The 27,819-nt window shown below is 57.7% G+C and overlaps 1 protein-coding gene across 3 annotated transcripts in view; it reads left to right on the top strand.

Moving 5' to 3' along the window:
* Positions 1 to 27,819, top strand: part of NTRK3 (neurotrophic receptor tyrosine kinase 3) — a 213,996-nt gene that overhangs the window by 66,782 nt on the left and 119,395 nt on the right. For all 3 annotated transcript variants that reach the window (XM_036355835.1, XM_036355837.1, XM_036355836.1), the window contains exons 9-11: positions 13 to 36; positions 1,314 to 1,378; positions 2,266 to 2,368. In XM_036355835.1, coding sequence (XP_036211728.1) covers positions 13 to 36; positions 1,314 to 1,378; positions 2,266 to 2,368 — 192 coding nt within the window. The remainder of the gene's footprint in view (positions 1 to 12; positions 37 to 1,313; positions 1,379 to 2,265; positions 2,369 to 27,819) is intronic.

The raw sequence follows: 27,819 nt of genomic DNA, 5'->3' as shown, positions 1-27,819 counted from the left end.
TCTCTTTTGCAGAGAGCACGGATAACTTTGTCTCCAGTAAGTCCGCTCTACCTTTTCTGATTCATGCTGAGCCTTTGGGTAACTGTGGAATCCAAATGGTCCCCTTCCCTGGGCCACCCAGCCCCCAGGCCCCTGGCCGCCCGGCACGTCGTGGGAGTGAACGGAGAAAGGGGCTGCAGAGAGGACATGTGCTGCAAGCCCACCTCCTGGGCAGCCGCTCGTGCCTCAGTGACCCCAGGGCGGGTCCCAGGCCTGACCCTGGTGTGGGTCTCCCTGCCTGGATGGAGGGGGTGGGGCAGGAAACACCTGCCCCGTAGAGAGACCTTGTCCATCTCAGCTGCTCTTGAACCTGGAGCCCCTCCCCCTGTCAGTGTTTTCCACCTGCTCCAGGGCCCAGAGTGTGGCCGGGCCCCACCTGGCGTGGGGTGGGATGGACAGGGTCTCCTGTGGCCTCGTGTGTCCTCACGTGGGACCATGAGGTTCAGGGTACAAGTGATCGGGGCCAGGACTACGCAGTCCCCAGAGGACCTGGTGCTCTGCTCACGGGCTGTGGGAAGCATGGCTTTTCCCTCGCTCCCCGCGGGAGGGGGCTGAGACGGCGGACAGGGCTGCCTAGGACACCCGTGCTGTCTGGCACCGAGGGGAGCACAGTCAGAGATGCTTTCCTTGCCCTCAGTCCTCGAGGACTTGCCTTCCGGGGACTCTGTCGGGGCTTCTCCTGCCCAGGAGGTGGTTCCAGGTGGAGGAGAAACTGACCCTGCTGGTCAGCTGCACTGGCTCTTAGCCTGAGTGGCCAGTGCGCTGTGCCATCTGCAATAGGGGGATGGGTCGTGGGTTGTGTGTGGGGCTCCCGGCCTCCTGGTCTCACTGAGGGTGAAAAGGGGGAGATGAAGGGCGTCGGGAGCCACGGGGCAGGGGAGATGGGGGGTGGGAGAGCCTGCAGCAAAGAACAGTCAGTGACAGCCACCGTCACCACCAGAACGTGGGGAATCCGGGCCCTGGCTGGTTCCCAAACTGTCTTCTTCTTGTTGCTGTTTTATGCAGCAGCTCACGGTCCACGTGGCCCAGGTGCCATTCTTTGCTCGGAGAATGGGGGTGGGGGGTGAAGGCCCCTTGTTCCTCACGGAGCCGCCCCTGGGCTGTCACAGCCGGGCAGCCAGGCGGGGCCTTGGTCTCTGGGGAGGTCGGGCAGTAAAAGCGGGCTCAAGGGCAGGCTGTCCAGCATGGACTCCGGGCATGGGGAGCCGGTGGGGATGGCACGGAGCCTCCCCCGGCCAGGAAGCTAACCCTTCTCCTTTCCCTTTGGTTTGCAGTCTATGAAGTGAGCCCCACACCGCCTATCACTGTGACCCACAAGCCAGAGGAAGACACTTTTGGGGTGAGTGACTCCCGGGTTGGGAGGGGCCGTTTTCACATTTCATCCGAGCAGCGGACGCTCCCGATACCGCCTCGCTCAGAGCCAGGACGTACGTACGGCAGAAAGCCCTGACGAGTGACCTCCTTTCAGGCGCGAGCCCTCCCTTGTTTGATGAGAGTAATTCATTGTTTGAGGAAGTCTTTGAGGAGCTGCTCCCAGCCCTGGAAACCCCCACGCTGCTAGGAGCCTGGCTGGGCCTGATTCGAAGGGGCTGCTCACTGGGCAAGCCTCCTAGGAAGTCGAAGTTTCCCCACCAGCTCCCTGGTGGGTGTCCAAGCCCTGCCCCACCCCCGACTGCCAGAGCCTGAGATTTCTCAGGGGGAAGAGTCCAGATCTCTCAGAAGTCCCTGGATAAGAGTATCTGTAGAGAACGTCAATGTAAATATGAAGAATTTGCTTGCTAACCAAAAGGACAAGACCAGAGACAGAGGCCTCGCGGGGCTTCCGAGCGCATCTGTGAGGCCGCCCCCAGGCCAGGGGCTCAGAACCCTGAGTCCCTGAGGTTTCCCTGATCAGGGTGGATGGTTTGTTAACTGGATGCTGTTAGGGCCTCATCATTTACTTCCTCCGAAGCAGGGGAGGGGAGCCTTTTTCCTGCCAAGGGCCATTGGATATTTACAACATCACTCCCGGGCCGTACACATGATCAACACAGCCTGCTGCGTTTGGTCGAACATTTAATGAACGCACCCCGAATGCCTTGGCAGGGCCAGGCCACGTGATCTCAGGGGCCTTCTACGGCCCTCGGGCCGGACGTTCCCCACCCCTGGTCTAAGGGCTCCTGGGGATGGCAGAGTTCCCTGCGGGCTCCTGCGACAAAGTAACTGTCCCACGCTTTGCCCTCCCAGGTGTCCATCGCCGTCGGGCTCGCCGCCTTTGCCTGCGTGCTGCTGGTGGTTCTTTTTATCATGATCAACAAGTACGGCCGACGGTCCAAGTTTGGCATGAAGGGTAAGGTGGGCTTTGCATGGGCCAGGGTCTCACGGGGGCGGGGCGGGGCTCTCTTCAATGCTGTTTTCACTTCCCTGGCTCTCGGAGGCAGAGCCTCTGTGATGCCCTGAAGTGGTCCTCCTCCCGCCTGCACCTTTACTGTGTTGGTCATGATGGACTGAACGCTGCGCTGGGATCTGTGGGGACCAACTGGGAGCCTCCGGTTTTGCTGGCACAGCTGGGCTGGTGCATGAGGGTGATTTGGGAGGGAAGTTGCATTTGAGAGCCAATGAGAAGACTTGTTTCTTTACATTATCAGAAGGCAGATGGACTCCTTGTTTGAGTAACTTGGTTCTTTCCTTGCTGCCCCCTTGCGTGGGGTGGTGGCGAGAAGGTCCCAGCAGGGTGAGATGTAGGGTGGCTCCGTGCAGAGTCCCAGGACAGGTGTCACGAGTCACCTGACTGCCTCGATGCTGGCCAGCTTCCGAGACCCACGCACTCCACCCTGTCATTGCAGGGGGGTGGGCGAGGATGTGGCTCTACGCCGAGGCTTGGGTGGGGGCGTGGCACGGAAGGGTTAACATGGTGAATTAGCGTGCATCTGCTGGGTCCCTCGGCCCCAGGGGTGGATCTAACCCAATGGCTCAAAGGAGGCTGGACCCTTGAACTACAGAAACTTGACTTTCAAGCGACACTCCAAGCCAGGTTTCCTTTATGGCTGATGTTACATGGGAGATGGGCAGGGTGGCTGATGGGAGGTTCCAGGAGCCATTGGGGGGGGCCCAGCTGGGGTTCAGGTTGGGGTCTTCTGGGGAGATCGTGGGAGCCAGAGAGATGCATCTGTATGCATCTGCACGTATCTGGTGTCTGTGAGGAGGTGGGGGGTCCTGGCCTTGGGCTCTGGGACTGACGGCAGGTGTGTGCGTGGGATTCATGGGGACAGTGGTCCCGGGACTCACATGCGAATGCTTGCGTCTTTGTACCCGGCGGGCGGAGCGGGAGGTTGGAAGGGACTGGTTCGTAGCTTTCCTCATATTCTCAAAAGGTTTGCTGACTCCCCTAAGAGCCCAGAACACTGTTGTGTAGCAAGAGACGCCCCCAGAAACACAGGAAGGCAGGGAACTCGGGGCGCCGCCCGGCCTCCCAGAAGTCGGGGCCTCTGTGCTCGCTTTCTGCCCCTGACTAAGCTCAGCAAATCGCCGCCCGGCCAGCCAAGTTTCCCCGATCAGATGAAATATTTTGACCAAGAGAAACGTGTGCTGGCAAATGATAAAGAAGGGACAGACGTCTGGCCTGCTGCCGTTTGACTTCAGCACGACCAGACCCCCGTGGGCACCTTGACTGCAGATGTTTTATCTGCCAAACAGGGTTTCACAGGGTTAGGAGATGGACGGCCACTGAGCGCGCTCCCAGCCCTCGGTCTCAGCATGATCCGCGGGCTCCGGGCTTTGGGACTGGCGCTATTGCGTGTGTGAGGCTTCCTCTGTGGGGTACCTTCCTCGGTCTCCCTCCTCCACCCCAGGAAACATCGGGCCTCCCCCAAGGGGGAGCACCACCAGCTGAGACCCTGCCACAGCCTGGGCAGCACGGAGAACGGATTTTTCCTATAAATTGTCCCAGTGTCTGGAACAGTGTGGCCCCATGTTGGACGGCTTAGAGCACTAGGGTGCCTCTTGCGTTGTCTGATGACCTCTGAATGCCGCCGCACAGACAATACTAATGCCTCCTATTAGTCCCCGTTTCTCACGCTGGGGCACACCTGGTCCCGAGGAGGACGGGCGCTGATGGAGGAGTCTTGCTTCCCAGGCTCAGAGGACGTCCTGCATTTCTTCCGGGAAATGCGGGGGACCGCATGGCAAGGCAGCGGACGCTGGAAGGTGGGGAGGGCAGCGCATGAGGAGCTGCTGGTCGGGCTTCGGTAAAAGGCCGTCGGTGCTCCATCGGCGAGTGCTCCCCGTCCTCCCCGTGGTTGGAGGGGCGCCGAGCCTCCGATGGGCACTCCAGGAGCGCCCCCCGGGAGTCACACCAGTTAATAGGCACTTACAGCAGAGTGGTTGCCGATTTGATTGTGATTGGGGGTTATTACCAGTTTTTCCATAAACAGATGGTAACTGCCCTCTGAGTGGCTGGGAGAGCCGTGCCAGCGTCTTGATTTGGAGGGGCTGGCGCTGCCAACACATCTCAGGGGCTGCTGCCCGCGCGGATGTCTCGTTATCCCTCTGGTTAGCTGCCCGGTTAGAGGGAAGCATGGGGCGTGGGAAGGAGTCATTCCGCCCCGTCTCCTAACCTTGGAACATGGGGCTCAGGGCTCCTTCCAGCTGCAGGGGGGACGGGGGAGGGGCTCGGAGGGAGTACTGGGCATCCAGGGCTGGAGGGGAATATCATGTGTCCGCAGCCAGGAGCACAGAGCAGGGGATCGGTGCCGGGGAAATAGTGAGGATGTAGATGGAGGCTACTCATCAAAAGGGGCCCTGGGCCCTGGCGAGGGAGGGCACGGCTGGCCATTGATGAGAGCTTCTTTTGCCCGGTGGGGTCAGGGGTCAAGGGCAGTGCCAAGCAGCAGTGAACCTGGTAAAGGACCTGGCATTTCTGACTTCCTGCACTAAGTCCATTCTTCCTTCTGCTTCTCCAGTCACTGCTCAGTGCTCCCCAAGATCCCAGGGCCTTTGCTCAGACTGCCTCAGAGGGTCCCCACCCCCCAGCCTCATGAGTTCCCAGGTCCCTCTCAGCGCAGTCTTCACGCCCCCACGCAGGCCTGCCTTGGTGCCAGGGCGGGAGGCGGCCCTCTCACTGGCCTTTAGAGCCTCACCCACATGCACCTTCCTGCCCTGGCACCGAGGCTTCCTCCCCAGCTCGCCCCTGGTGCCACCACCGTCAGGGTCAGACAGGCCTGGGGTCGGATCCCGGGTCGGCTGCCTGGGAGCCGTGGTGCTCCTGTGACTCATTAACTATCCTCGCTGACAAATGAGAGGGATAATCCTTACCAGGCAGGGTTTTATGAGAATTAAATGAAATTATGTATATAAAGCAATTAGCTCCATCCCTGGCCATGTAGTAATCACTCAGTGACTGTGCGAGGGGAGCAGTGACGATGGCTTTGGCTCCACTCATACAGCCGTGAGCAATGCACAGGCCCATCGTGGCTGCGGGCTGCAGCGGCCGGCTGCTCCCCTGACCAGTGAGGTCAGAATTTCTAAAGCCGCCCAGGTGTGTGAGGCCAGTGTGGCCCAGTGGTTTGAGCATCGACCCAGGAACCAAAGTCACGGTTCAACTCCGAGTCAAGGCACACGCCTGGGCTGCGGGCTCAATCCCCAGTGCGGGGGGTGCAGGAGGCAGCTGATTAGTGATTCTCTCTCATCATTGATGTTTCTATTTCTCTCTTCCTCTCCCTTCCTCTCTCTCAGAAAATCAATTTTTTAAAAAAAGATCTCAGTTGACCATTTTAAAGCTGCCCAGGTGATGTCGGGGGGCAGCCATGGTTGTGACCCGAGTTGTGGCCTCCCTGCCTCTCTCTGGCAGAGCACAGCCCCTTTGGGGTGTAAGAAGATGGGGGGAGCGCTCTCATTGACTGGGACCCCCGTGTGTGCCAGGCCCTGTGCTGGGCCCTTTATCTGCATGTTCTCATTTGATTTTCACCATGAACTTGAGATACACCAATTATTGTCGCTGTTTCTTATCTGAGCTTTGGAAGGACGAGTGACTCGCTTAACGTCCGGCCTCAGCTGGCTTAAGGATGAAGAACCAGGAGACCAGGGCGGGGCCAGGGCACTCTCTCCCTTGTTTCTGCCCCTTCTCTCCCCCCTGCAGCACACTCCTCCAGCGAGGTGACTCTGCACCCGCTTTTCCCGCCCTCTGTGTGGGGGCTGGCCGCCACTCCCGTCCTGCAGTGTTAATGACCAGCTGCCTGCTGCTGCTGGGCCCTGGCCAGCCACCCGCCACCTGTCCTCCCCTGCGCAGTAGGTTGTGCTGTTTGCTTAACTGAGAGGTTGAGTGCCTCGTAGAGGCTCCCCGTGGCTGAGGGAGGAGCGGTCGCTGGCCAGGAATGGGCGTATTGTTGATGTTTCGGTTTTTATTGCCATGAACTCCCAGGCACGCTGTTGGGTTGGGGAGCTTGTGCACAGAGTCCCAGTGGGTGGGGCATCGTCTCTGGAGTCCTTCTGGATGGAAAAGGGCTCTTGAAACTGGGGTCCCAGTCACATGGTAGCCCCAGGAAAGCTCGCATCTCCATCATAGACAATCTAGAAAATGCCGAAAGAAAATCAGTGGTAATTCTGTTACTCCGCAATCACTCACTACTTTAGTGTAATCAGTAATGCATGTGCGTGCAAGGATTGAACATGAATGTGTGCACACAGACCTCTGTAACTGGACGTCCTAAGTGTCTGGTTACGCACACAGTCTGCACATATATTTAAGTGACAATGGTCTTGAGCAATCCAGTCATTTGCGGTGTTTTTTTCAGTTACTATTTCTCTATCTCATTCACTAGACCAGCTCCGTAGCGTTTCCATTCCTCTGCAAAGCTCATTTTCCTGGCTTGCTTGCCTTCTGCTTTTCACGTCGCTTGTGTAAGATACCATTTCGTTTGGTTAATTCAGAAGTTAATTCCTTTGCCCAGAGGGTACGTGGCAAAGGGGCAGAAGGCGCATTGATGAAATGTGAATGAGTGTGAGGAGGACACGGCCGTGCCGGCTCCGCGGCCCGGCTCCCCGCAGCTCCCACTGCGCGCGTGTTGCCCGGCTTTGTTCTGGGGGCCGCAGGTAGAGAGGCTGGGCAGGAGCCAAGCGAAGCTGTTTCCGCCGGCAGCGGCCGCAGCCACCGCCTCCGTGGGCAATTACAGATCGCCCGCCGTGGGCCGTTTCAAAGGCCTTGAGAGACGAGCTCCTCGCTGAGCAGAAACCAGCGTGGAAGCTGCGAGGCACGCAGATGAAATGTGTAATGGCAGCAGCAGAACCCTCAATCCCACGCACACACCCAGCAGCACACGCTGGAGGGGGCGGGGCCTCGGGAAGCCGTGGCTGTGGGCACAGGCCCTGGGCGGAGGCTGGAGCTGGAGGCCTGACACTTTCTCTGGGTCTTGGGCGAGTCCCTTAGACTCCCTGAACCTCAGTCGTCCGCCTTTGTAGATTAGATACGAAAACACGCAGGGCAGCGACGCCCATGTGGTCCGTGCTCAGAAAGTGACCACCGTGTGCGTGTGTGCGTGTGCGTGTGTGCGTGTGTGTGTGTGTGTGTTTCCACTCGTGAGATCCCTTCCTTTTGATGAACTTCAAGAACTTGATAAAAGTTATTTTCATTCAGCCTCTACAGGAAGCAGCAGGAAAGGATGCAGCCCTGCTCTCGTTCTAAAGAAAGTTAATCAGACCAAAGAGCAGCAGCTTATCAGGGCGGGCGGGAAGGGTATCAGCGAGGACTCAGGAGGGACTGGTTCTCCTGCCCCCCTCTCCCCTCCGTGTGAAGGGGTATGGCCTGGGGCGGCGCCCGCTCTCCCTGCTCCCCCATGAGCCACCTGGCGGGGCCACCTTATTCCTGAGGCCCCTCTCCAGCCAGCCCTCTGCCTCTCGGGTGGTGTGGCTCTGTCAGTGGCCCCTCCTGGGATGCTGCCCTCATTCTGTATGGACGTTTCGGGGGCATTAAGCATGGAAGCCAGGCCAGTGCTCGCTGCCCCCGTGAGGTCCAGGGCAGTGGCCTGGACGTGCCAGTGCCAAGAATACTCTGGGAGCCGCGATGACGATCACGCCCATTGCTTGCCGGGATGCACTTCCTCTCTCCCTGAGTGCAGTTCGGTTTGAATTATTTATGATCGTCCTTCCTAGTCACTTGGGAAGATGAATGAAGTTGAAGTGAGGGGAGCCCTGCACAGCCTTCTCCTGGCTGAAGTCTGTTGAGACGTCAGTCCACGGGGAGTCCTGGGCCTGGAGCGTGGGAGGCTCGCCACCCAGGCAAGGGAGGTCGTGGGGTCCCACTAAGCTGAATGGCAGCCCAATTCGCAGAGGCAGAGGGGGTGCAGCTCTGTGTTCTAAACACGCAAGCGTAGGTGAGTAGAGAATCGGCCCTTGGTTCTGGCCTCTTCGCCTCTTCTGGTGGGTGAATCCTCCTGGTCCCCTGCCCGTGCCCCTGCCAATGGCAGCAAGCAGCTCGCTTGAGCTCCCTGCACAGAGGCGGCCGGAGGAAGGATGCAAGATGCAGGGCTCAGACCGCAGGGAGGGCCCGGAGAGGACAGTCAGCCAGGAAGCGGGCAGAGACGCCCACATACACACAGTGCAAAGCAGCTGAACCTCAGTGCCGAGGGCCGGGAGGTGGGAACGAGGCGGTCGGGCAGCTCAGCAGACATCAAACATGGCTGATGGTGGAGTGGGAAGCAGCCAGCAGCTGCCCTCTTCATCCTCATGAAAGACTTGAGAAGGGAACAGGTGACCAAACATTATGAAGACACACTGTCGGATTGCAGGAGGAAGACAGAGCTTGCTGTGAGGAAATGCTCATCTTCATTAGAGACGCTGGAATGATCGCAGAACGAGGCTGAGAACTATCTTTCACATGAAAGCTGCAACCTGCACATGTCTGCGCTGGGAGGAAGCGCATGCAGCAGGTGTGGACATTCCCATGTGCAACCGAGGTCAGCATCCTGGCCACCAGCCTGACACAGGAGCCGAGCATGCGCACTGGGCGCCTGGGCACGAGCCTGACAGGAGGAGCCGAGCATGCGCACTGGGCGCCTGGGCACGCGCCTGAGAGGAGGAGCCGAGCATGCGCTCTGGGCGCCTGGGCACGTGCCTGACACAGGAGCCGAGCATGCGCACTGGGCGCCTGGGCACGCGCCTGAGAGGAGGAGCCGAGCATGCGCTCTGGGCGCCTGGACACGTGCCTGACACAGGAGCCGAGCATGCGCACTAGGCGCCTGGGCACCAGCCTGACAGGCGGTGACGCCTGTGGCTCCGCCTGCTCCCTGTGCTCCGAGGCCTGAGGCTCCGGGCCGTGCGGCGGGACCGCTGAGGGGACCCTGCAGGTAGGCCCAGGCCCAGGAGAGGGCGGCCGCCATAGAGGTGGAGGGACGGGAGCCACCGCCTCAGGCCCAGGTCCCGCAGCTCCGGGCGCCCTGGGCCCAGCTTCTCTGTGCGTCTCTCTCCCTCGTTTGTCGTCAGAGCGTTACTTGGCGCTGTTGTCACTCGGGGGTGACGGCTCCCTGTGCTCGCGGGGCCTTGGTTCTGCTCACGGGGGACGGGCTCAGCGTCCTTCCCCCCTCCTCTCCCCCCGCCGCTTGGCCTCCTCCCTGTCTCCCGGGTTATTTCCATCCGGCCTTCCCAGGTGTCTGCTTGTAACAGGATGTGGGTTTGGTGTAACAAACTGAGATGCTGGATGCAGGTGCCGCTGCTCAGGAGGAAGGCGACTCACGGAGCCCTCTCCCCGCATCCCCGCGTCCCTTCCCCCTCGGGAACTGGCGGGGCCAGGGGATGCTGCCCTGGACTGTGGTTCTGGGCGGGGCATGTGAGTGGGCGGGGCACTGTGAGTGGGCGGGGCATGTGAGTGGGCGTGGCCGCGAGTGGGCGTGGCTGTGTCTGGGCGAGGCAGGGGGTGGCCTAGAGCTGGGTTCCCACTTGCCTGGTCATCACCTGTGATCCATTGTGAGGTGCTGGCTTTTGCAGATTTGTATTTAAAGAAATAAACTGGGTCGGATCTATGGCGCTCTCGCAAACTCGCATTCTGACTGTCCTCGTGAGCAGGACAGAGAGGGTGGCGTTTAGTTGGCTCACCTGGGAACTTTGTGGGGATACATATTTGGCAGGTGAGCCCCGGAGATAGAGTCCAAGAGCCATGACCCAGGAGCTTACCTGCCCCCCCAGTTCACAGATATGGGTCAGATCTGTGTGCCCCTCGTGCGCAGGGCAGATGTCACTCGCTGATCTCGGCACTGTTGGCCGGGACCCGGCGCGTTGGTTCCCCACCACCGTGGTGAGGGCTCACATACATGGCCATGCCTGCTGTCCCTTCCCAGTTTTAAGACCGCTCGTCTGCCCAATTCCCAGCAGGCATGCTGGTCTTCCCAGGGTCCCCTTCTAGTCAGCCATTTAATAAGACACCTGGCCCTCTCTTTGGTCAGGATGAGCTGCAGGAAGTCAAACCAGTTCCTGATGTGCCGCGGTCTCCCTTGCAGAGCCACGGCCCATGTCACGGGAGAGAGCAGCCCTGGCCGTGCTCTGGGTCACAGATCATGGAGGAGGCATGGAGACCGTATTTAGAAATAGGAGCCCTCGGCGATGGGGGTCGGCGGGTGTTTTTTTTTTTTTTTTTAAAGGTGTGAGACCCTTGGTCAGGTGCCTAGTGCACCACGACCTCGCTCCAGGCTCCCAGAGGGGCGGGTGCGAGGAGGAACATTCCCAAGTTGTCTTGGAAACCACTTTCCCCCACCAGACAGAGGAGAGGTCGGGGGCCATGCTATCTGGGGAGAGCATTCCTGCAGAGGGATCTGCCAGTGCAAAGGCCCTGAGGTGGAGTGTCCGGGAGATTCGAAGAGCAGCAAGGAGGACAGTGTGGCTGGAGGGGAGGACGTGGGGCGGGGGGGTAGAAGATGACATCAGGGCCTCCCTCCCAGGCTGCTGTAGAGTCTCTGGCAGCCTGTGAAGGGTGTGAGGGGGGGAGGTGAGGTGGGGGAGGGACATGAGCTGACGTGTGCATTAGAAGGGACCACACTAGCCCTTAGGGCTGCTGGTCCAGGCGTGCAGGTGGTGCCTGCTCCAGGGCAGGGAGTTGGAGCTGGCGATGGAGTCGAGGGGGGTGGGGAGCATCTTTCTCTAATTCCTCCAGGGAGCCCTGCGGTCAAGGTGACCCGCTAGTTTTGTAAACCACTCTTTCCTCCTCATATGTCACCAACATTCCCCCATGCCTTTCTCTTCTCCTGGAAATTCATATTTATTCATGAACAATAACACCAACAGAAAGCAAATGTTTATCTATTGAGACAACGGGACGCTACACTTTGGCAATAATGAATTAATTTCAGGCATACACAATGACATAAATGTCAGAGAAGTAACATTTAAGTTAAAAAAACAAACAGATTTCAATATGATTCCAATAATACAAAGTTCAAGCGCTTGCAGTGTGGTTTAAGGATGCAAACACAGAGGGAAAAGTACAGAAATACAAGGGAGTAGCAAACCCAAAATTCAGGACGGGGTGCTCCCTGGAGAGAGTGGGGGACAGGCTGTCGGCCCGGCCGCTGGGACACCCAGGGTGTTGTGCTGCTCTTCCTTAGAGCAGGTGGTGGGACCCCCGCGTTCATTGTGCCAGGTCTTCATACTTCACATGTTTTTACTAATATCACTTCTTAATTGTTTACTATTTAACAAAAACATTGCAGATACATCCAGCTGGACAAGGAAAGATGGCTCTTTGACGATGTCATGTAGAATATAATTTCCATCAAAACAAGCCTATGGAAATCAGATTTTTAAACAATGGGACGTGAAATAAAGGGATGATGAAGAATAGATTACTTCTCACCATTTCATTATTGCAGTATCACAGGCATCATCTCTCTTCTTTCCCTAAATGAACCAGCGAGAGACAAAAAAGTAATTCTATTCTCTCAGCTTTGAATAATGATTTTTGGAAAGGTGAAGTCAATGTTCTTGAACAACAAAAAAAAATCAGTGACTAAAAACATTCCTGCTGACTCGGTATGCATGCACCTCCGTTAATTTGAGTTAGAACTAATCAGCAGGGTGCCGGGGGAGCAAGGCCCAAACCGAGGAGAACTCCACGGTGAACACGCTTTTGGCAGCCTCTGTCCACACCCCTCCGTGCCGCGTGGGGAGCCCCTGTCGCAGCTCCCCTCTCCGTGTGCACGTCACAGGTTCCGATGTCGCGGTTTCTCCCCCGGGGCTCCATCATCGGGGTGTTAGTGGCATATCTGTGTATTTTCTGCTGCAGACTGTGACTCACTCTGGTAGGACCGGGCCTTCTTCATGGTGACATTCCCCACCCCAGCACACAGTCATTCATCGGTGACATCTGGACACACTCCCTCTGGGCTCTCGCTGAGGCCGTGGCTCGGAGGCACCAGGAGCGCATGGGGAGGAGCTGGGTTGTCCGGCCTCAGGGGGAGGGCTGAAGGGCAGCGTTCTCCCAGACCAGTGCTGGCCACGAGCCTCTCCCTCGGGGCCCACAGGTGGGCGCCACTTCCCCCTCGCCCCCCCCCCCCCACGCCCCCGTGTCTGTAAATGGTCTTCGAGAACATGCTCTTTAATGGTTGAACAGCATTACCTCATTTGGATGCACCATAATGTCATTAATCTTCCGTGTTAGGGATTTAGATTATTCCCAGTTATCCACTATTTCAAAACCGTGCTGATGGACGTCATTGTATGCAAACCTCCGTGTCCGCATCTCTGATTGTTTCCCGGGGCTACAGCTTTAGAGATGGGGTGGTGGGGTTAAATAAGAAAGAGTTTCTAAGGTCCTTAGTTACTGAGTGATTTTTTAGGTCATGGAGCTGAGCTGCGGAGGGCTGTGTAACTGGCCTCCAGACATGTGTGTAGCCAGGAAGTGGTAGAGTGGGATTTGAGAGTTGGATTCCAGACCCATCTTCCCTCCATCACGTGACGCTAAGGACAGCTTAGATGTCGCTCAGCCCACGGCCATGGGCCAAGTGGCCTCAGCTTTGCTGGCTTTGCTCATGGTGATGGCTGAGGACCTCAAACTGGCCGGCTTTCTTAGCTCTGCTGGGAACCAAGCTTGGCACAGAACTTGAGCACCCCATGGAACACCCGGAGTAACTCTCCGAGGCAGCGATCGATCCTGCTCCCATTCACACATGGGGACGCGGAGGGTCAGAGAAGTTAGGCACCTTCCCGGGTCACACAGCTAGAATGTGGGCAAGCCAGGGTCGGGCCCTGTCGAACGCCTGCATTGTTCGCCAGCTCGGCCCAGGGCCCTTCGGGGTAGGAACCAAGTCACTAGTTCCTCGAGCCATAAACACTGGCTCACGCCGGCTGCCCGTCATTCCGCAGCCGCCCTGGCCCGCAGCTTCCTCAGTGGCTGCCACTGTTATCAGCAGTCTCTTACTGCTATGACTGTGCTTTATACTCTGATGGTAATATGTGCATATCGATAATCCAAACGGCCATAGCGGACTGTGTGTGCCTGGCGATGGCGATGGTGTTTTGCCTCCGAAGGCTGCATCCCTCATCCCGGGGATGTGTCACGATAAGCCTGTTTCTCGGGGTAAGAAGAGAAGAAGCTGGGACGCATCAGCAGGGCTGTTATTTCATCCTCACCTAAGGATATTTTGGTTTTAGATAGAGTGGAAGGGAGGGAGGAAGGGGAGAGAGAGAGAGAGAGAAACATTGATGTGAGATAGACACATCCATTGGTTGCCTCCCACACATACCCCGACCCGACCAGGGCCAGGGAACGAACCTGCAACCCAGGTGTGTGCCCTTGACCGGGACTCGAACCCTCGACCCTTTGGTGCGCAGGCCGACGCTCTAACCATGCGTCACACAGGGCCAGGGCTGTGTTGCCTCTGCTTTATTTGACATTGGCCCTCTTATTTTCTAGCCTCTGACCTTGAGAATTAGTTAACATGAGAATTCATGCTCAGTTCTCTGCTTGCTCTGGGGAATTGTCAGCCCCAGAACCAGAGGCCATCTGAACTGCGCTGTGGGCGCGAAGGGTGCCTCCCCACACTGGGGCTCGCGTGCGCTGCTGGTTCTGTGGTCCCTTTGTCAGGACAGGCCGTGGCTGGCCACGCGCCGACCAGAGCTCGCAGCGGCCCCCAGGCGTCCTCCCCGGGGAGGGCAGAGAGGCGTCTCTGGAGGCGAGGGGCGAGCGGGACGGGAAGCCGCAGCAGCGTGTCCTCTCTCCGTCCACCTGGTCTGGCCTTTCCAAGTTCACTGTCGTTCCAGCGACCCGCCCACAGCCCACGGCCGTGCTCAGACCAGGGCCCCGGGCCATTTCACGAGGAACCTGCTTGTGGGGTTTCAGGTTTGAGTAAAGATACTCCGTCTAATGATGCAGAACGGAACGCCTGGCCCGCTCTCCCTCCCTCCCCAGCCTGCAGGCCTCTGCGGCTCCCAGAGCACGGCCCTGGCTGTGAACTGAAGGCTTGGCCCTGCCATGGCCCAGCCTTGCCGCCTCTCCTGGCTTCTCTTGGTCAAGTTGGCTGCTCAGGCCCTGGCTCCCAGCGTGGTTCAGGGAGCGAGGGGCAGTGGGACACCCTTCTCGTTGGTTGGGGTCTCAGGGGAAGAGGAGCTTTGAACCCAGTTTCAACCTCTCAGGGTTCAGGTTCCTGTTCTCTTGGCACAGTACGGTTTCCTGTTTCAGAGAAAAAACACCCAGGGTTTTAAGACCTTTTTTTTTTTTTAAAAAAAAAAAGTCACTTGGACGCGAAATGGCTCTTACAAAACAGCATGCTGATGAGTTAAGTACAAATGAATCAGGGACATATGGATTGAATTTCCCTCGCAGTCCACAGGGCTTCACAATTAGGGGAAGAGAGCTTGTCAGAATGTGTGTCTGTCTCTGCCAGGGCCCGGGACAGAGTCGCAGGCTGTGGAGGAGCGGGAGGGGCCTCGCCCGCCTCCCCGCCCCACCTGCCCTCTCGTCCAGCACTGGGGCTCCCGGCCGGGGCAGGGCCTGGCAAGCCTTAGGATGGGGCTTTTATTTTTGTTTTTATTTTTATTGATTTCAGGGAGAGGAAGAGAGAGGGAGGGAGAGAGGTAGAAACATCCATGAGAGAGAATCATGGATTGGCTGCCTCTTGCACGCCCCCTACTGGGGATCGAGCCCCCAACCCAGGAATCGAGCTTGACCTCCTGGTTCATAGGTCAACGCTCACCATTGTGCCACACCAGCTGGGCTAGGTTGGTTCTTTGGACTCCTCAGGCCTGCAGCCCTTTAGTGGTTAATTGAATTGTTCTCCACACATCTCCCCTGTGCCTCCAAATAGGGGACCAGGCCAGTGTCTAACTCCTGTCAAGACCTTGACCCCGTGGAGGGAAGAGAAATTGACATGAGCCGCAGGGGGAGATGCCCCCGCCCACTCCTTGGCTCGGACCTGTTCCATGTTGCGCGTCCTGTCCTACTCCTTCTCCGAAGCATACATACCTGCTGTTCAGATGTGGCTGTTAGAAACGCCGCCCCTGATGTCCTGGGGGGTGGGGGTGTGTGTGCTAGGGTTGCCCACGTCTGCCTTGGGTCCCCTGGATGCCGTGCTTGCTGTCACAGAGGGTGCGGGCTGCACGGCCTTCTGGTCTCCTGCTGGGAAGGAGGAAACCTGAGGGAGGGTCAGCTTTCTTCCACCCGGAATCGTCCAGATGTTCCCAAGGGCGTGGCCTTGGTGCTTTTATCTGACTTCCTCCTCCATTTCTGACCGAGGAGCAGAGACACAGTGTGTTTGGAGAGAGCCTGGGCTGCTCTGATAACTGCCGGTGTTGTTTGACTGAGAACCCTGCAGTCCAGCCCCCGGGGCAAAACAGGCGAAGAGAGAGCTTCCCCAGACGAACCAGAGGGGACTCGCTCCTCCAGGAAGCCCCTGCCCCTGCCCTCGCCCAGGGGGACTCGCAGGTCTCCCGGGAGCAGGGCACTGCTCCAGGGCGGGATCTGTACATTCTTTGGCCCTTAGTGCCCGCAGCAAACTTAATAAACATCTCACGGACACGATGCTGCGTGAGAGAAGCCAGACACAAAAGAGAACATGCTGTGTGATTCCATTTACATGAGGCTCAGAAACACACCAGCCTAATCAGTGCTGATGGCAATCAAGCAGTGGTCACTTCTGGCGATGACTGGGCGGAGGCACGAGAGCGCGCGCGGGGACGCTGGAAATGTGCATTTCGGCGTGGCTGGTGGGCACCCCGGCGAGCCCCTCCGTAACCATTTCCTGGGCGGTGCGTGTGAGACCAGTGCATTTGATCCTTTTCATTGCATGCGTCTGATCTGTTACTGACAGAGTAGAAAAGTCACCATCACCCCCTCCCCCTCTGAAGTCCGGGGCCCCACCGTCAGGTGGACCTCAGCGCAGGGATGGATTCTGGGCCTGGAGGGGTTGGTGCCGGTCTGAGAGCAGAGCCCGCTGGAGCAAGGCCCAGGGAAGGGTCAGCCTCGTGAACTGCACACAGGGCTGCTCCCTTAGGCAGGGCTTGGTGGAGCTGAGGGTGCCCCGTGGGCTCTGGCTGAGTAGCCCCAGCCTCGTCACAAAGGTGAAACCTGAGCAAGGCAGTGGGTGGGCCCCGCGGGTTTGCAACACGAAGAACAAGTGGGCCTAAGGCTCTTCCTGCCGCCGTAGATGGAGGGCCCACCTCAGCCCCTGTCTGCAGCATCCTGATCCCCAGGACTGGGGGGGCTCTGGGAAAGGGAAGCCCTGCCTTCCCAGCCCGCAGCCCCCCACCCTCTCAGATCCAGAGGGACTTGGCGTGTGGGAGGCATGCAGAGACGGAGTGTCCTTGACCCGCACCAGGCTCCCAGAAAGGGCTGCACGTGTCACGGGCGGTGGAAGGCTGGTGGAGACGTGGAATGAGCGTGGTCGGGCTGGCGTGTCTGGGCGCTGGTTAGGAAACACAGTGGTTCGGTGGGATTGAGGAATGTGGCCTGGCGGAGCTGGCAGCAGCTTGCAGAGTGTCAGGGCCCTGACAGGAGCAGGGGCGCCCGGGGGGGGGGGGCCCGCCTACCTCACCCCAGCCCACCCCTGTCCCCCTCCTGAGCCTGTGCCCTCATCACTGCATCCAGGTCTGGGGCCTGGTTGCTAAGGCCCACATGTGGGGCCTGGGCCTCCGCCAGGCGAGGCGCCCTTGCGCACGAGGGAGATTGCAGCTCTCCTTTGGAAAACAGTGCTCTTTCCAGCCCAAGCAGCTGCCCTCTGCCAAGCAGGGCTAGAAGGGAGCTGTGTGCAGCTCAGCCCCTAATCCCCTCCCGATGAATTCATCCCAGCCTTTCGTGGAGCGCTAAGAAGGCAGGGAAGCCAAACACGGCCACTCTCTCAGAGGCCGGAGCGGCCGCCGGCTGACGCTCTCATTCTGGAGAGAGAACGAGTCGTTTCGGTTTTTACCTTGAGAGGTTGGGCCAGGGGTGCAAGTTGTATTGTGTGCCAGGTGTCTGCCTTCCTGGGGCCGCCAGTGCCATGCCCGCTCCTCACGCCAACGCCCTCCAGGGACTGGCCTCTGTCTTCTTGGCTCAGGCTCCCCGCCCCTCGCTTCACCCATCAGGGTCCTTTGGCCCCGAGGTTGGAAGAGCCAGATCTTCACGGGGTTTAGCCAAACCTAGAGGGGATTTGCGTAAGTGATGTTTGGTCCTCAGGCCCATGGTGGCTTTTTAAACTTTTCCTTGTAAACTGCCTTTGGGGCTAATAAGCTCTCCAAAATCAGCATGCAGAAGATAAACAAAAGGCAGGAACAGGCAATTCCCAGAATGAAAAAAAAAAAAAAGTGAAACGGCTAATAAGCATATGGAAATTTGTTCAGCTTAAGTAGGGATCAAAGAGACGCTAATTAAATCAGTTACAAGATTCTGTTTTTCCTATTAAATTGGCAAAAATAATAACACACAATGGTTTAAACGTGGAGAAGTGGGGGCTCTCGTCCCTGCTCCAGGGCCGTGAATAAATTGGTACAATTTTTCTGGAGGGCTGTTTGATAGTACGTTTCAAAACTCTTAAAAATGGATTATTTCCTTTGACTTAGCCATTCCGTGTCGTGGTGTTTCTCTTACCTTAAGGAAATCATCAGAGATGTTCACAAAAGTTCACGTACAAGGTTGTGTACTTCAGCAGTATTTGTAATGATGGAAAATTAGAAATGGCTGCAGTGTCCAACTCCGCAGAATCTGTTATATAAATCATGGTTCGTTCAAATAATGAAACACCCGGAAACCATTATACTGTCGCAGAACAATATTTAATGGCATGAAAATATTTACCATATTTGCTCCATAGAAAAAGTCAGATTGTACGTCACTATATTCAATATGATCCCAATTTCATGTCAACAACAAAAAAATTCATATGGACGCGCAGGAAAACAAAATTGGAAAGACATATGCCGGCAATTTAATTCTGTTTCTTTCTAGGTATGGAGAGTACGGGTGAAATTTATTTTCTACTTTGTGCTTTTTTTGGCCAATTTCACATTAAGGGTTTAATGCATCCTTGCATGTTTGAAATTTATTTTGTTTCCAGTTTTCCATTGCTGATAATGCTTTGAGGACCATCCTCTCCTGAAATTTTTGCACAGACTTCTGTCACTTCATGTAAGTGGGATTTGGGGGTCAAATCGTATGCCCACTGAACGTGTGCGACTTCTGTAATTAAAACAAAATTAGATGCTTTGAGGGTTTTGTGCTAGAACGTTCTTGCCCCTAACCAGCCCTCCGTCAGCTGGTCATACTCTGATGCCTGCTCTCCTTTTAGCTGTGAGCCGAGGGCTTGTGGGGTCAGGATTTCTTGGTGACTTGGCTCTGCCAGCTTTCCCCCTCTGTGCCTCTTTTTCCCCTGAGCTTCTGCAGCCAGGAGGCGTGGCTGTCTCTCTCCTTTAGCATCGGGGCTGCTGCCAGGTGGGGTCAGGGACGGGGCATTGGCCCTGACGTTAACTGAGCACCTGCTCTGTGGCAGGTGCTGGCCTCGCTCTGGTGCAAACCCTGGGCCTCACTGATGGCTCACTGCACGTCGAATCCCGTCCTCTTAGTGTTGCCTGCAACCTGCGTCGTGGGTCTCACCATTCCTCAGCTCCTCCGCCAGTTCCCACACCACCGCTCCTGGCTCCACGGAGGTGGCCTCTGCCCAGCCACCCGCGCTCCCGCTGCCCGTCTGTGCTCCTGCCCTAAATTCTACCAGCAGCCGAGGGTCCTCCTGGAACACAGGGCGTCTCTCTCTCCTCTCCTGCAGACCCACCGGTGTCCTGTCTCAGGCAGCAGAGACCCCAAACCCTACCCATCCCGCCCTAACCCTCTGGCCCTTCTCTCCCCACCACCCCTCCGGCCCCCCAACCTCCCGGCCCCCGCCCGCTGTCCCTCAGACGGACTGAGAGCATCTTCCCCTGGGACCTGCGCCCTCTGCGGGAATGTCGCTCCCCTGAGCTTCCTTACTCGGTTCAGGCACCTGTCCTGGTGACATGACTGCAGAGGCTTCTCTGCCCCTGCCCGCCCCTGACCCTGCTTTACGCGTCATGGTTGTACCTCTCACGGCTTGTCATGCGGGCTGTTGTCATGGAGGCTGCCTGAGAGCAGGGACCTGTCTGCGCTGCTGCAGAACCCCCCGGGGAGCAGAGTTGTGATTCCTGCAGCAGCGACTGGGCCCCCTGCTGCGATGGCAGGCTGAGGCTCCGAGGTGTTCATGGTCCACCTGTTCAAGGTCATGACATTGACACGTTGCAGATCGCCGCGCCGTCCACCTTCGGAACCTCCTTTCAGTCTGTTCTCAAAGGCCCAGCCCCGGGGCTGAGGTTGCTGTCCTTGTGGCCTTTCTCCAGGCCGTGGGGACTGCTGGCTGGCTCCCCGGGGCCCCGGTGGTCTGCGGGGCCAGGTCTTTCTTTCCCTTTGCAGCCTGTCCGTCCGCTGTCGGCCGTGCCGTGTGGCTGTTGGTGCCAGCATTTCTGAGTTCCGTGTCTGGGAGGGAGGTCTACCTGCTTTATCCCAGGGTCCTTGACCGAGTGGATGGCCCAGCCAGGGCTCTGCTTCCAGGGTGTGGGAGACCGGGCTGCACGTGGCCACACCCTGCCTCGTGGGCAGGAGGGAGGCTGTTGCGAGTGTTCTCCTCACTCTTCCTGTCGTTCTTTACGATTTGCTGAGTGCCCCTGTGCCCAGCACGCCAGGAGACATAAAGCCGGCGTCCCCGCCAGAGGCCGTGCAGTCTAGGGAGTGAGTCAGGCACACCCCCCCTTCCCGGAGAAGGTGCTTGCCTCTCCAGGGCGCCCGGTTCTCGGGGTTCTCAGTGGCACGTGGCTTTCCATTTTTAAATGCCCCTTGGAAGCAGCGGAGACAAGTCTGAGGTGAGGGCGAGTGTGGGGAGAGCGGGCTGGGCGGGCAGAGGGAGAGAGTTGGCTGTGAGGGTTATTAGAGGAAGTAGCACCACAGGAGGCAATTTCAGGGCAGGCAGCTCGTGACTGGAGATGGCCTTGGGGTGGGGCCACGGTGATGCTGAGAAGCAGAGAAAGCGAAGGCTGGATCGCAGTGAATGGAGACAGGTCTGAGAATCAGGCCCGAGCCAAGGGCGTGATGGAAAGGAGAGCAGAAATGTTCCCATCCACCCAACCATTTCGTGGTGAAGTCAGCCAGCCCTCCGCACAGGGTCTGCCTCAGCGGGACCTGCCCGGCCTGGGAATGCGCCTGCCTGGCCTCCGGAGCTCAGGGTCTCCCGGGAGAAAGGCAGTTTTACCCTCGGAAGTTTTCAGGCCTGGGACTCCCTGACTTCCGAGACTATGTCAGGTCCCGCTGGGTTTCCCCTTGGGGAGCCCTGTCCTGCCCACCGTTGCATGTGTCACAGTTTCACGTGTGGTGTGTGCGCGCCAACTGTTCTGCATTCAGCTCCCTTCCAGAGCTTCGTGAGGACGAGGGCCTGTCCATCTTCCTCGTGCCTCCCAGCCTCAGGGTGGTTCTCAGCAGATGGGAGGCATCCAGCAACTGTGCACTGAATCCGTGGAGCCACGAATGAGTGGAGGAAGGGGGCACACAGGAAGCATTAGAGGTTAATGGAGGGTACAGCGCGGAGTCAGGAGGGACTCCATGGTGGGAACCCCACTCAATCTGCTTCATGATGCTCCTCGTGCAGTAACAACAGCACCACCACCAGCAGAGCTAGCTCCTTCCCTGCACTGAGTGCTGAGTGCGTGCCAGACCTACGCCATCTCGTAGGACATAGGAGCGACCATCTCTTATTTGTAGGTGAGGAAACTGAGGCCCAAGGAGCCGAGTAATTCATCCCAGGACACATGGCCAGCGGGCAGCACGGGGTTCTCCTGTGACCACCCCAGGCGCTTAGGGTCCCTTTGCTTTATTGCCTATGAGCCGATAGCCACTGTTCTTGCCAGTAAGTCACCAGATTGAAGCAAGAGAGATTCCAGCCGGGAAGGGGGGACTTTGGGTGCACTTTTAAGAAGGGGAGGAAGGGGTCCCTTTAGGGACAGAGAGGGCCTCGGGACTCTCCTGGGTCCACCCAGGGCTCTTTGTCCATCAGACTGCGGACAAAAGGTGACGTGACATTTGGTCATTTGAACAGCCAGCGACTGAGCCCTTTTTACTGATAATCGTACTAGTGAAGGCAAAGTTAACCGACGTGAGACATCCAGCCGTGGACTCGCTCAGCTGGACGGGGGCAGCGTTACGTGAGGAGAGTCTCTGGTCCTGTGGACGTGGTGCGGGAGCCACGTGGCCAGGCCCACGCAGAGGCTCAGGGCCTCTGTTCCCTCCCGTGAAACGGGAAGTGGCTCTCCTGGGAACTCAGCCCGGGGAGGGTGGAAGGCACGCTGCGCGGTGCCGGGCGTACGGCTGGTGCTCCCCAGAGGCTGGCACTGTCTTCACATTCCCGAGCAACAGAGACCAGCCCTTGGCTGGCATGTTCCTCCTCCAGACCCATTTCCGCTCGGGGAGTTTATCCGGGGCCGCAGGAGGCCCCGTTGCTTTGGAAGAAAGGTCACCAAGACGGGGGCAGTTTCCCCCCTGTCTGATGGGAATAGGGCGAAGGCAGTGTGGAGGGTTGAATAAGCCCGGGGTAGGTGCTTTAGTAAGGGCTTGATTTCTTCTCTAAACATGAGCTGTCCTGCCTGGGCCGCGGCGAGGCTGCCAGGAAACAGAACATTCTAGCTCTGGCGTTGTCCATCTGTGGCTTCCTGCTCCCCGCCTGGCAGCCTCATCAGCTACCCCGCCCTGCGGCCAGGCTGCCAAACCTCTCAGCTTCCAAGTGCCCACCCCTCCTCTGCCCTCCTGCTACCACTTCCCCACATTTCCCAAACACATCGTGTGCCCGTCAAATTGTGCGTTCACCGTGGTGCCATAAGAATAAACGGTGTTCGTTTCCAGATGACCTGGAGCTTTTGGCTGCCTTGCCTCCGTGTAACTAAAAGCAGCTAAAGTAAAGGAAGGAGAGGGAATGGAAAACAACAACAAGCAAAGGGCAGCTTCAGCCTGATGCGACACTTGGAGAGTAGAGCCCCCCCGGCCGCCCCAATAAATGGCCAGCTGCCTGGCAGCCATGGATCCAGAGAACAGGAAAACCAGCCCTGAGCTGGGGACGGGATCAGCCCTATTCCCTTACTGTATACAAGGACGAATGAAAGGGTGCAATCTGTGTTCCCAGCGAAATTTAATTTTCACGGGGGACGGAAATGTGTGGGTGGGGACATGGCTCTTCCCTCTCAGGACCCCTGAGCGCCCCGCGGGGAGTGTGAGGTGGAGGGTGGGCTGGCCCTGGGGTCTGTGAGAACCAGAGTTCATGATGACTGAGCTGCTCTGCGGGGCAGGAACTGTGGGGCGCTGAGGCACAGAAGCAGGACTCGGAGCTGGGGGCGGGGCTAGGAGCGCGCGGCCCTGTAAATGCCAGAATGCTAGGCCTGGCGCTTTTTCAGCCCAACTAGTCCATCCGTTTTCTCCACAGTTCTCTCCAGAGCGTCTGTGCTTCTCAGGTAGGTGGCCTGGAGTAGGTTATTCAGTCTGCCCAGCTTCAGTTTTTCCAGGTGTAAAATGGGAAGAGTGACACCTCCCTCACAGGCTTGCTTTTCAGATTAAGAATGTTGGTCCAGTCAGACAGCATGGTGCCTGAGATCCAGCAGGTGCCGGATGGGTATCTGTCCCCCTTGCTCAGCCCAGCTGCATGGGAGCCGGATCTAGATGCTCTAAGGTGAAGGCCTGCTCCTCAGCACTGGCTCGTGCCCTCCCATCACCCTCTCTGGCCCTGGCCCTGGCCAGCTGGGCAGACACACTCGAAGAGCCACCCCAGCAGAAGGGGCATGTTGGAATCCCCTAAGCAGTGGGCACCCTGGCTCCCCCAGTTCACCTGCGTCAGGTACCAGGCACAGAGGCAGGCGAGCTAGAGAGGGGCCTCCCAGGCAGGTTACCCCCAAGGAATCAGGAGGAAAGCAGCACCCAGCCCTCGCCCTCGTCGCTGGGATGTGGGGGGCCCGGGCCCCAGGTGCAGGCAGGTGTGTGCAATCCCCAGCTCATCGGGCCCTGGACTTGATCGGAGCCGCCTCCTGCCTGACCGCCATCCATCTTCCCCAGGCAGTTGAGGCTCAGGGAACGTGCGGTAGGACATGAAGAATGGGGTCGGAGTGAACCCTAATCAGATCGTTACTGCAGCAAGAGGGAGAACCACGGCAGGCTGAGGCTGACGTCTCTCTCTGTATCTAGTATTTAGCCCCCATACCCTTGATTTATCTCTCTTTCTGGTAGAGGTTGGGAATCCCCCTCCTCCCCCTTCCCCTCCCCCTCCCCCTCCCCCTCCCCCCTCTCCCTCTAGCCCCCCTTTCCTCTCTCCATGGCTTTTACTGGGAGCTGTTTTTCGTGGGCGCTGTTAAGAGTGGTCCTGAGGCCCCTGGCTGCTAAGAGAGCCATTCGTTGACTTCCAGGTCAGGAAGTGGCCCCTGCAGACCTCAGGTAGACATTGTGTTCGCAAGAGGCCGGGCTTTGTTTCACTGGACCGGGGGCGTGATGGCAGTGGGGTGGGGAGGATACTGGTGATCGGGGAGGAGGAAGAGGGGAAGTAAATGTGGAAATGGAAGGTATAAAAGAACCTCCAACGAAGAGGATCAGGGCTGACTTTTGCCACTTGACTTTAAGGAATGCTCTAGCCATGTCCCTCTCTAACAGAAGGGAGAGAAGCCCCCATGTTCCTGCTCTACATGCCTTTGTCACATGTCTCTGCCCCCTCACACATCTGGATCATCTGTGATGACCCTGTATGTCCCAGCCTGCTGCATGGCCAGACAGGGTGTCCACAGGTACCTTAGTGCCCCTCTCCATGGCACCACGCCCCTGCGTGCCCTCTGGGCTCAGGGTGGTGGGTGATCGAGGCTAGACCTAGAAGGGAAGGGAAGGACTTGAGCAGTCTATGGCAGATCTGGCAGAGGTAGTTCTAAGGAAGTTGCCCAGGGCTGGTAGATGGAAGGTGCTTGGAACCTCCCATCTACCAGCCCTGGGCAGCTTAGTTCTACTACAACTAGTAGAACTACAACAGTTCTACAACTAACCCTTTCTCCTCCGACTCCTCAGGCTCCTTGTTGGAGCAGGGTTGCCTGTGGAGGCCCGTTTTCTGTTGAATTTGTCGATGGGTCTTCATTTTCCCCGCCGCTGGCCCTGCATCCTGCGGCAGCACTGAGGTTGATGGAGGGAGGGAGGGAGGGCGCAGGACAGAAAAGGCTGCAAGATGGTTTGGTGGCAGCTGCATCTGCCATCTTGCTATGACATCCTGGATTTTTCTGAGATGTCTTTTTTTTAAAATATGTATATTTTTATTGATTTCAGAGAGGAAGGGAGAGAGAGAGAGAGAAACATCAATAATGAGAGAGGATCACTGATCGGCTGCCTCCTTCACACCCCACACTGGGGATCGAGCCCACAGCCCGGGCATGTGCCCTGACTAGGAATCGAACCATGACCTCCTGGTTCATAGGTCGATGCTCAACCACTGAGCCACGCCGGCCGAGCTGAGATCTCTTTAGACTCCACACGGTGACCTGTGGATCCTGGCTTGCTGGGCATCTGCCAGAGAGGAGGCACTTTGCTTTTCCAAACAGCTTGGAGGCTAAAGTCTTTGGCCTTTTCACCAAGCCAGCCTCCCTCAGGGTGGTCAGCAAATGCACTTGGACTTGGACTGTGTAAACAGTGAAACACTAAAGGAGAGGCTGCGACTCGACAGCAGATGGAAAGCTGTAGCTGGCAGCTGGCAATTTGGAAGCAGAATCTTGCATGTTCTGTGCCAGCCTACTCCATGTCGTGTCCCCATCTGTCTGCCACCCTGTTAACATGGGCCCGGGCATCTCTGAGTGGCAGCATCCTGCCTCTTGCTACTGCTCATGCTCCATTGGCGCTACCTCCAGGGAGCACGCCTCTCTGTGGGAGGAGCCAGGGCAGTTCTGCCTGCAACCCGGGCCCCTGGGACCTCACTGCCCGGACGCCATGGCGTAGGCATTGGAATCCCAGATATTGGCATGTGACCTCAGCGCCTGGCCTCGGCTGGGGGTTGGGTTAGCACTTTTATTTTTTCCCCTTTGGGAAACTTATGCCAAGTTGAATGTGAGTCACTCAAACTACAGCAACCCCAGGACTTGGCGTAATGATCCCAGGTCCTCAAGGTGATCTACCACCTTCCTGACAACCCTTCCATGGCCATGCCCTCTCGGAGAGGGAAGGCAGGCAGAACCTACCCGGAGGCTCTTATGTTCCGATGGATATCCTTCTGCAAGGTGGTTCTGACAGAGCCTCATGCTTTTGCTGTAGCGAGAGAGCAGGACTGATTCTGGGATCCGACACAACACTGATGACCTTGGCCCTCCTCGTCTGCCCTGTGCCATGGACCCCTTTTCAGCCATGGGGCAGCAGGCCACTCCTCGACTCCCCCTATGGCTTGGAATCTCTCCGAGTCTAGACTTTGCTGCCTCTCTCCCTTCCTTCTCGCTGCAGATTCTCTTTCTACCCTACCTCACACCCAGTGGTGGCCTCCTGTGACCTCCATTTACTCTCTTATGCAGACCAACCCCGTTGTTAGCCCTTTAGTGCATCTCCCTAGACACCCCCCCCCCACCCCCACACTTGCTCTTCTTGGTCCTCATCATGTGATTTTCCCAGCCCTGAGCTGTTGAGTGGATATCCGTGGACTCATGCTGAGTGGTGCCCTGAAAAGCTGGCCTTCAGCCCCAGTGGGACCCTCATTGCTGTTGGCAGACCTTGCAGTCGGCAGCTGCCCAGGCCTGTGCACCACTTTCAAGCCCAGAGCTCCTCCCTTCACCTCTCAGTGAACTGTCTCCCAGACTTTGCTGAGCTCGAAGCTGCCCAACGCCGGCACCTGCAGTGTCCCCCTTCCGCACCTCATGCAGCTCCGCGTCCTCCCCTTCCCTCTCCTGGCTCACTTACACCAAGAGCCTGGATAGGTCCGTTCGTTAAAGACTTGTCGGTTTTCCACTGTGAGATCAGAATAGAAATACCAATGTGTCCACCCAGAGACAGCTGCCGCCTCTCATAAAACTACTAAATACAGTGTCAGGGCATCACGAGAATAACAGCAATGATACGAGCAGCCATTTTCCTCAGTCCCGTGTCAGGGGCTTTTCGTGTGTATCACACCTAGTCTGGACCCCCATCCTCTGAGTTAGGGTCTTCTAAGATTCTCATGTCATAGAAGAAAACTCAGGTCATAGAAGGCCGAGAGCTTACGTCAGAGGTAGAGTTGGGATTGGAACCCAGGATGAGCCTGTAGATTCTTCCATTCTTGCTTCTTCCTTCCCATTCTCCCTCCTCAGAGGGCCTCCCCCTGGGAGGGTCCCCAGGGAGCTGGCAGCCCCTCCCACACCCTCCGTGCCCTCGTGGCTTCCCATGCCCGTGCCTTTCTGCTGAACAAGGGCTGCGGCTGCGACCCGCTACCAGCTTAGCTGCTGAGCATGTGGAGAATCGAGTTGCGCTATTAACCGCGGGCAAAACCCGTCCCCCTGGGAACTGTCCCAGTTCGAGGGTTAGAAAATGTCAGCCATGTTACAGTAGAGATAAATACTACAGACAGACAGAGGCATGAAAATGGATCTGGGAGGGACGGTCGATGTTCTGTCTAAAGAGAGACTAACGGTAACTACATGGAAACCCTAGGTAATCATTGCAGGGGTTCTGCTCCATGGGGGGCCCTATGGAGGCCCATGCAGGCCAGGGATAGTGGACACATGTAGAGGCAGTGAAATGAGAACAGCGTCTGGGAGACTCCGATGACCCTTGACCCTCCTCCTCTGCCCTGTGTCATGGGCCCTTCCTCCCCCATGGCCTTCCTCGGTCCCTTGAGGACTGTCTGAGGGCCTGGTGACGGGGGCAGACTTGGAGCGTGCACAAGCCCGAGATGTGGAAGGCCGCGTGGAGCCTGGGAGGAAGGGGTACCTGGAAAGGGGGGTGAGAGTCAGGTCCTTCCAAAGGACCCACTGAGTGAGTGTGGGGCCCCAGTCTTTGTGGTCATCCAGGGGAGTGCCAGGTCCTCCGCACGGGGGGTGGGGGAGGGTGTCAGTTACTAGTAAGCAGGCTGTCTGCACACGAGTGAGGACATATGTCAGGAGGCTGCAGCCCAGTGTCCTAGCCTCACAGAGAAATCCATCCCAGGGTAGCTCTGTGCCTCTCTTATGACTGTGGTTCTGCTGTGATTGGATAGGGATTGGCCAGGGAAGGTTCTAGAAAGTTGGGGTGAACTGGGGACAGGCAGCCGGCCACATGTCCTTCTCCCCTCCCTGGTCTCTGCCTCTCCCTCCCCTGGCCATCCAGAACTTTGTGGTTCGTTGGACAGATATTCCCGACCATAG

The sequence above is a fragment of the Myotis myotis genome, unplaced genomic scaffold (genome assembly GCF_014108235.1).
Source record: "Myotis myotis isolate mMyoMyo1 unplaced genomic scaffold, mMyoMyo1.p scaffold_m19_p_23, whole genome shotgun sequence".
NCBI lineage: Eukaryota > Metazoa > Chordata > Mammalia > Chiroptera > Vespertilionidae > Myotis > Myotis myotis.
This window is presented reverse-complemented; position numbering and strand designations above follow the sequence as displayed.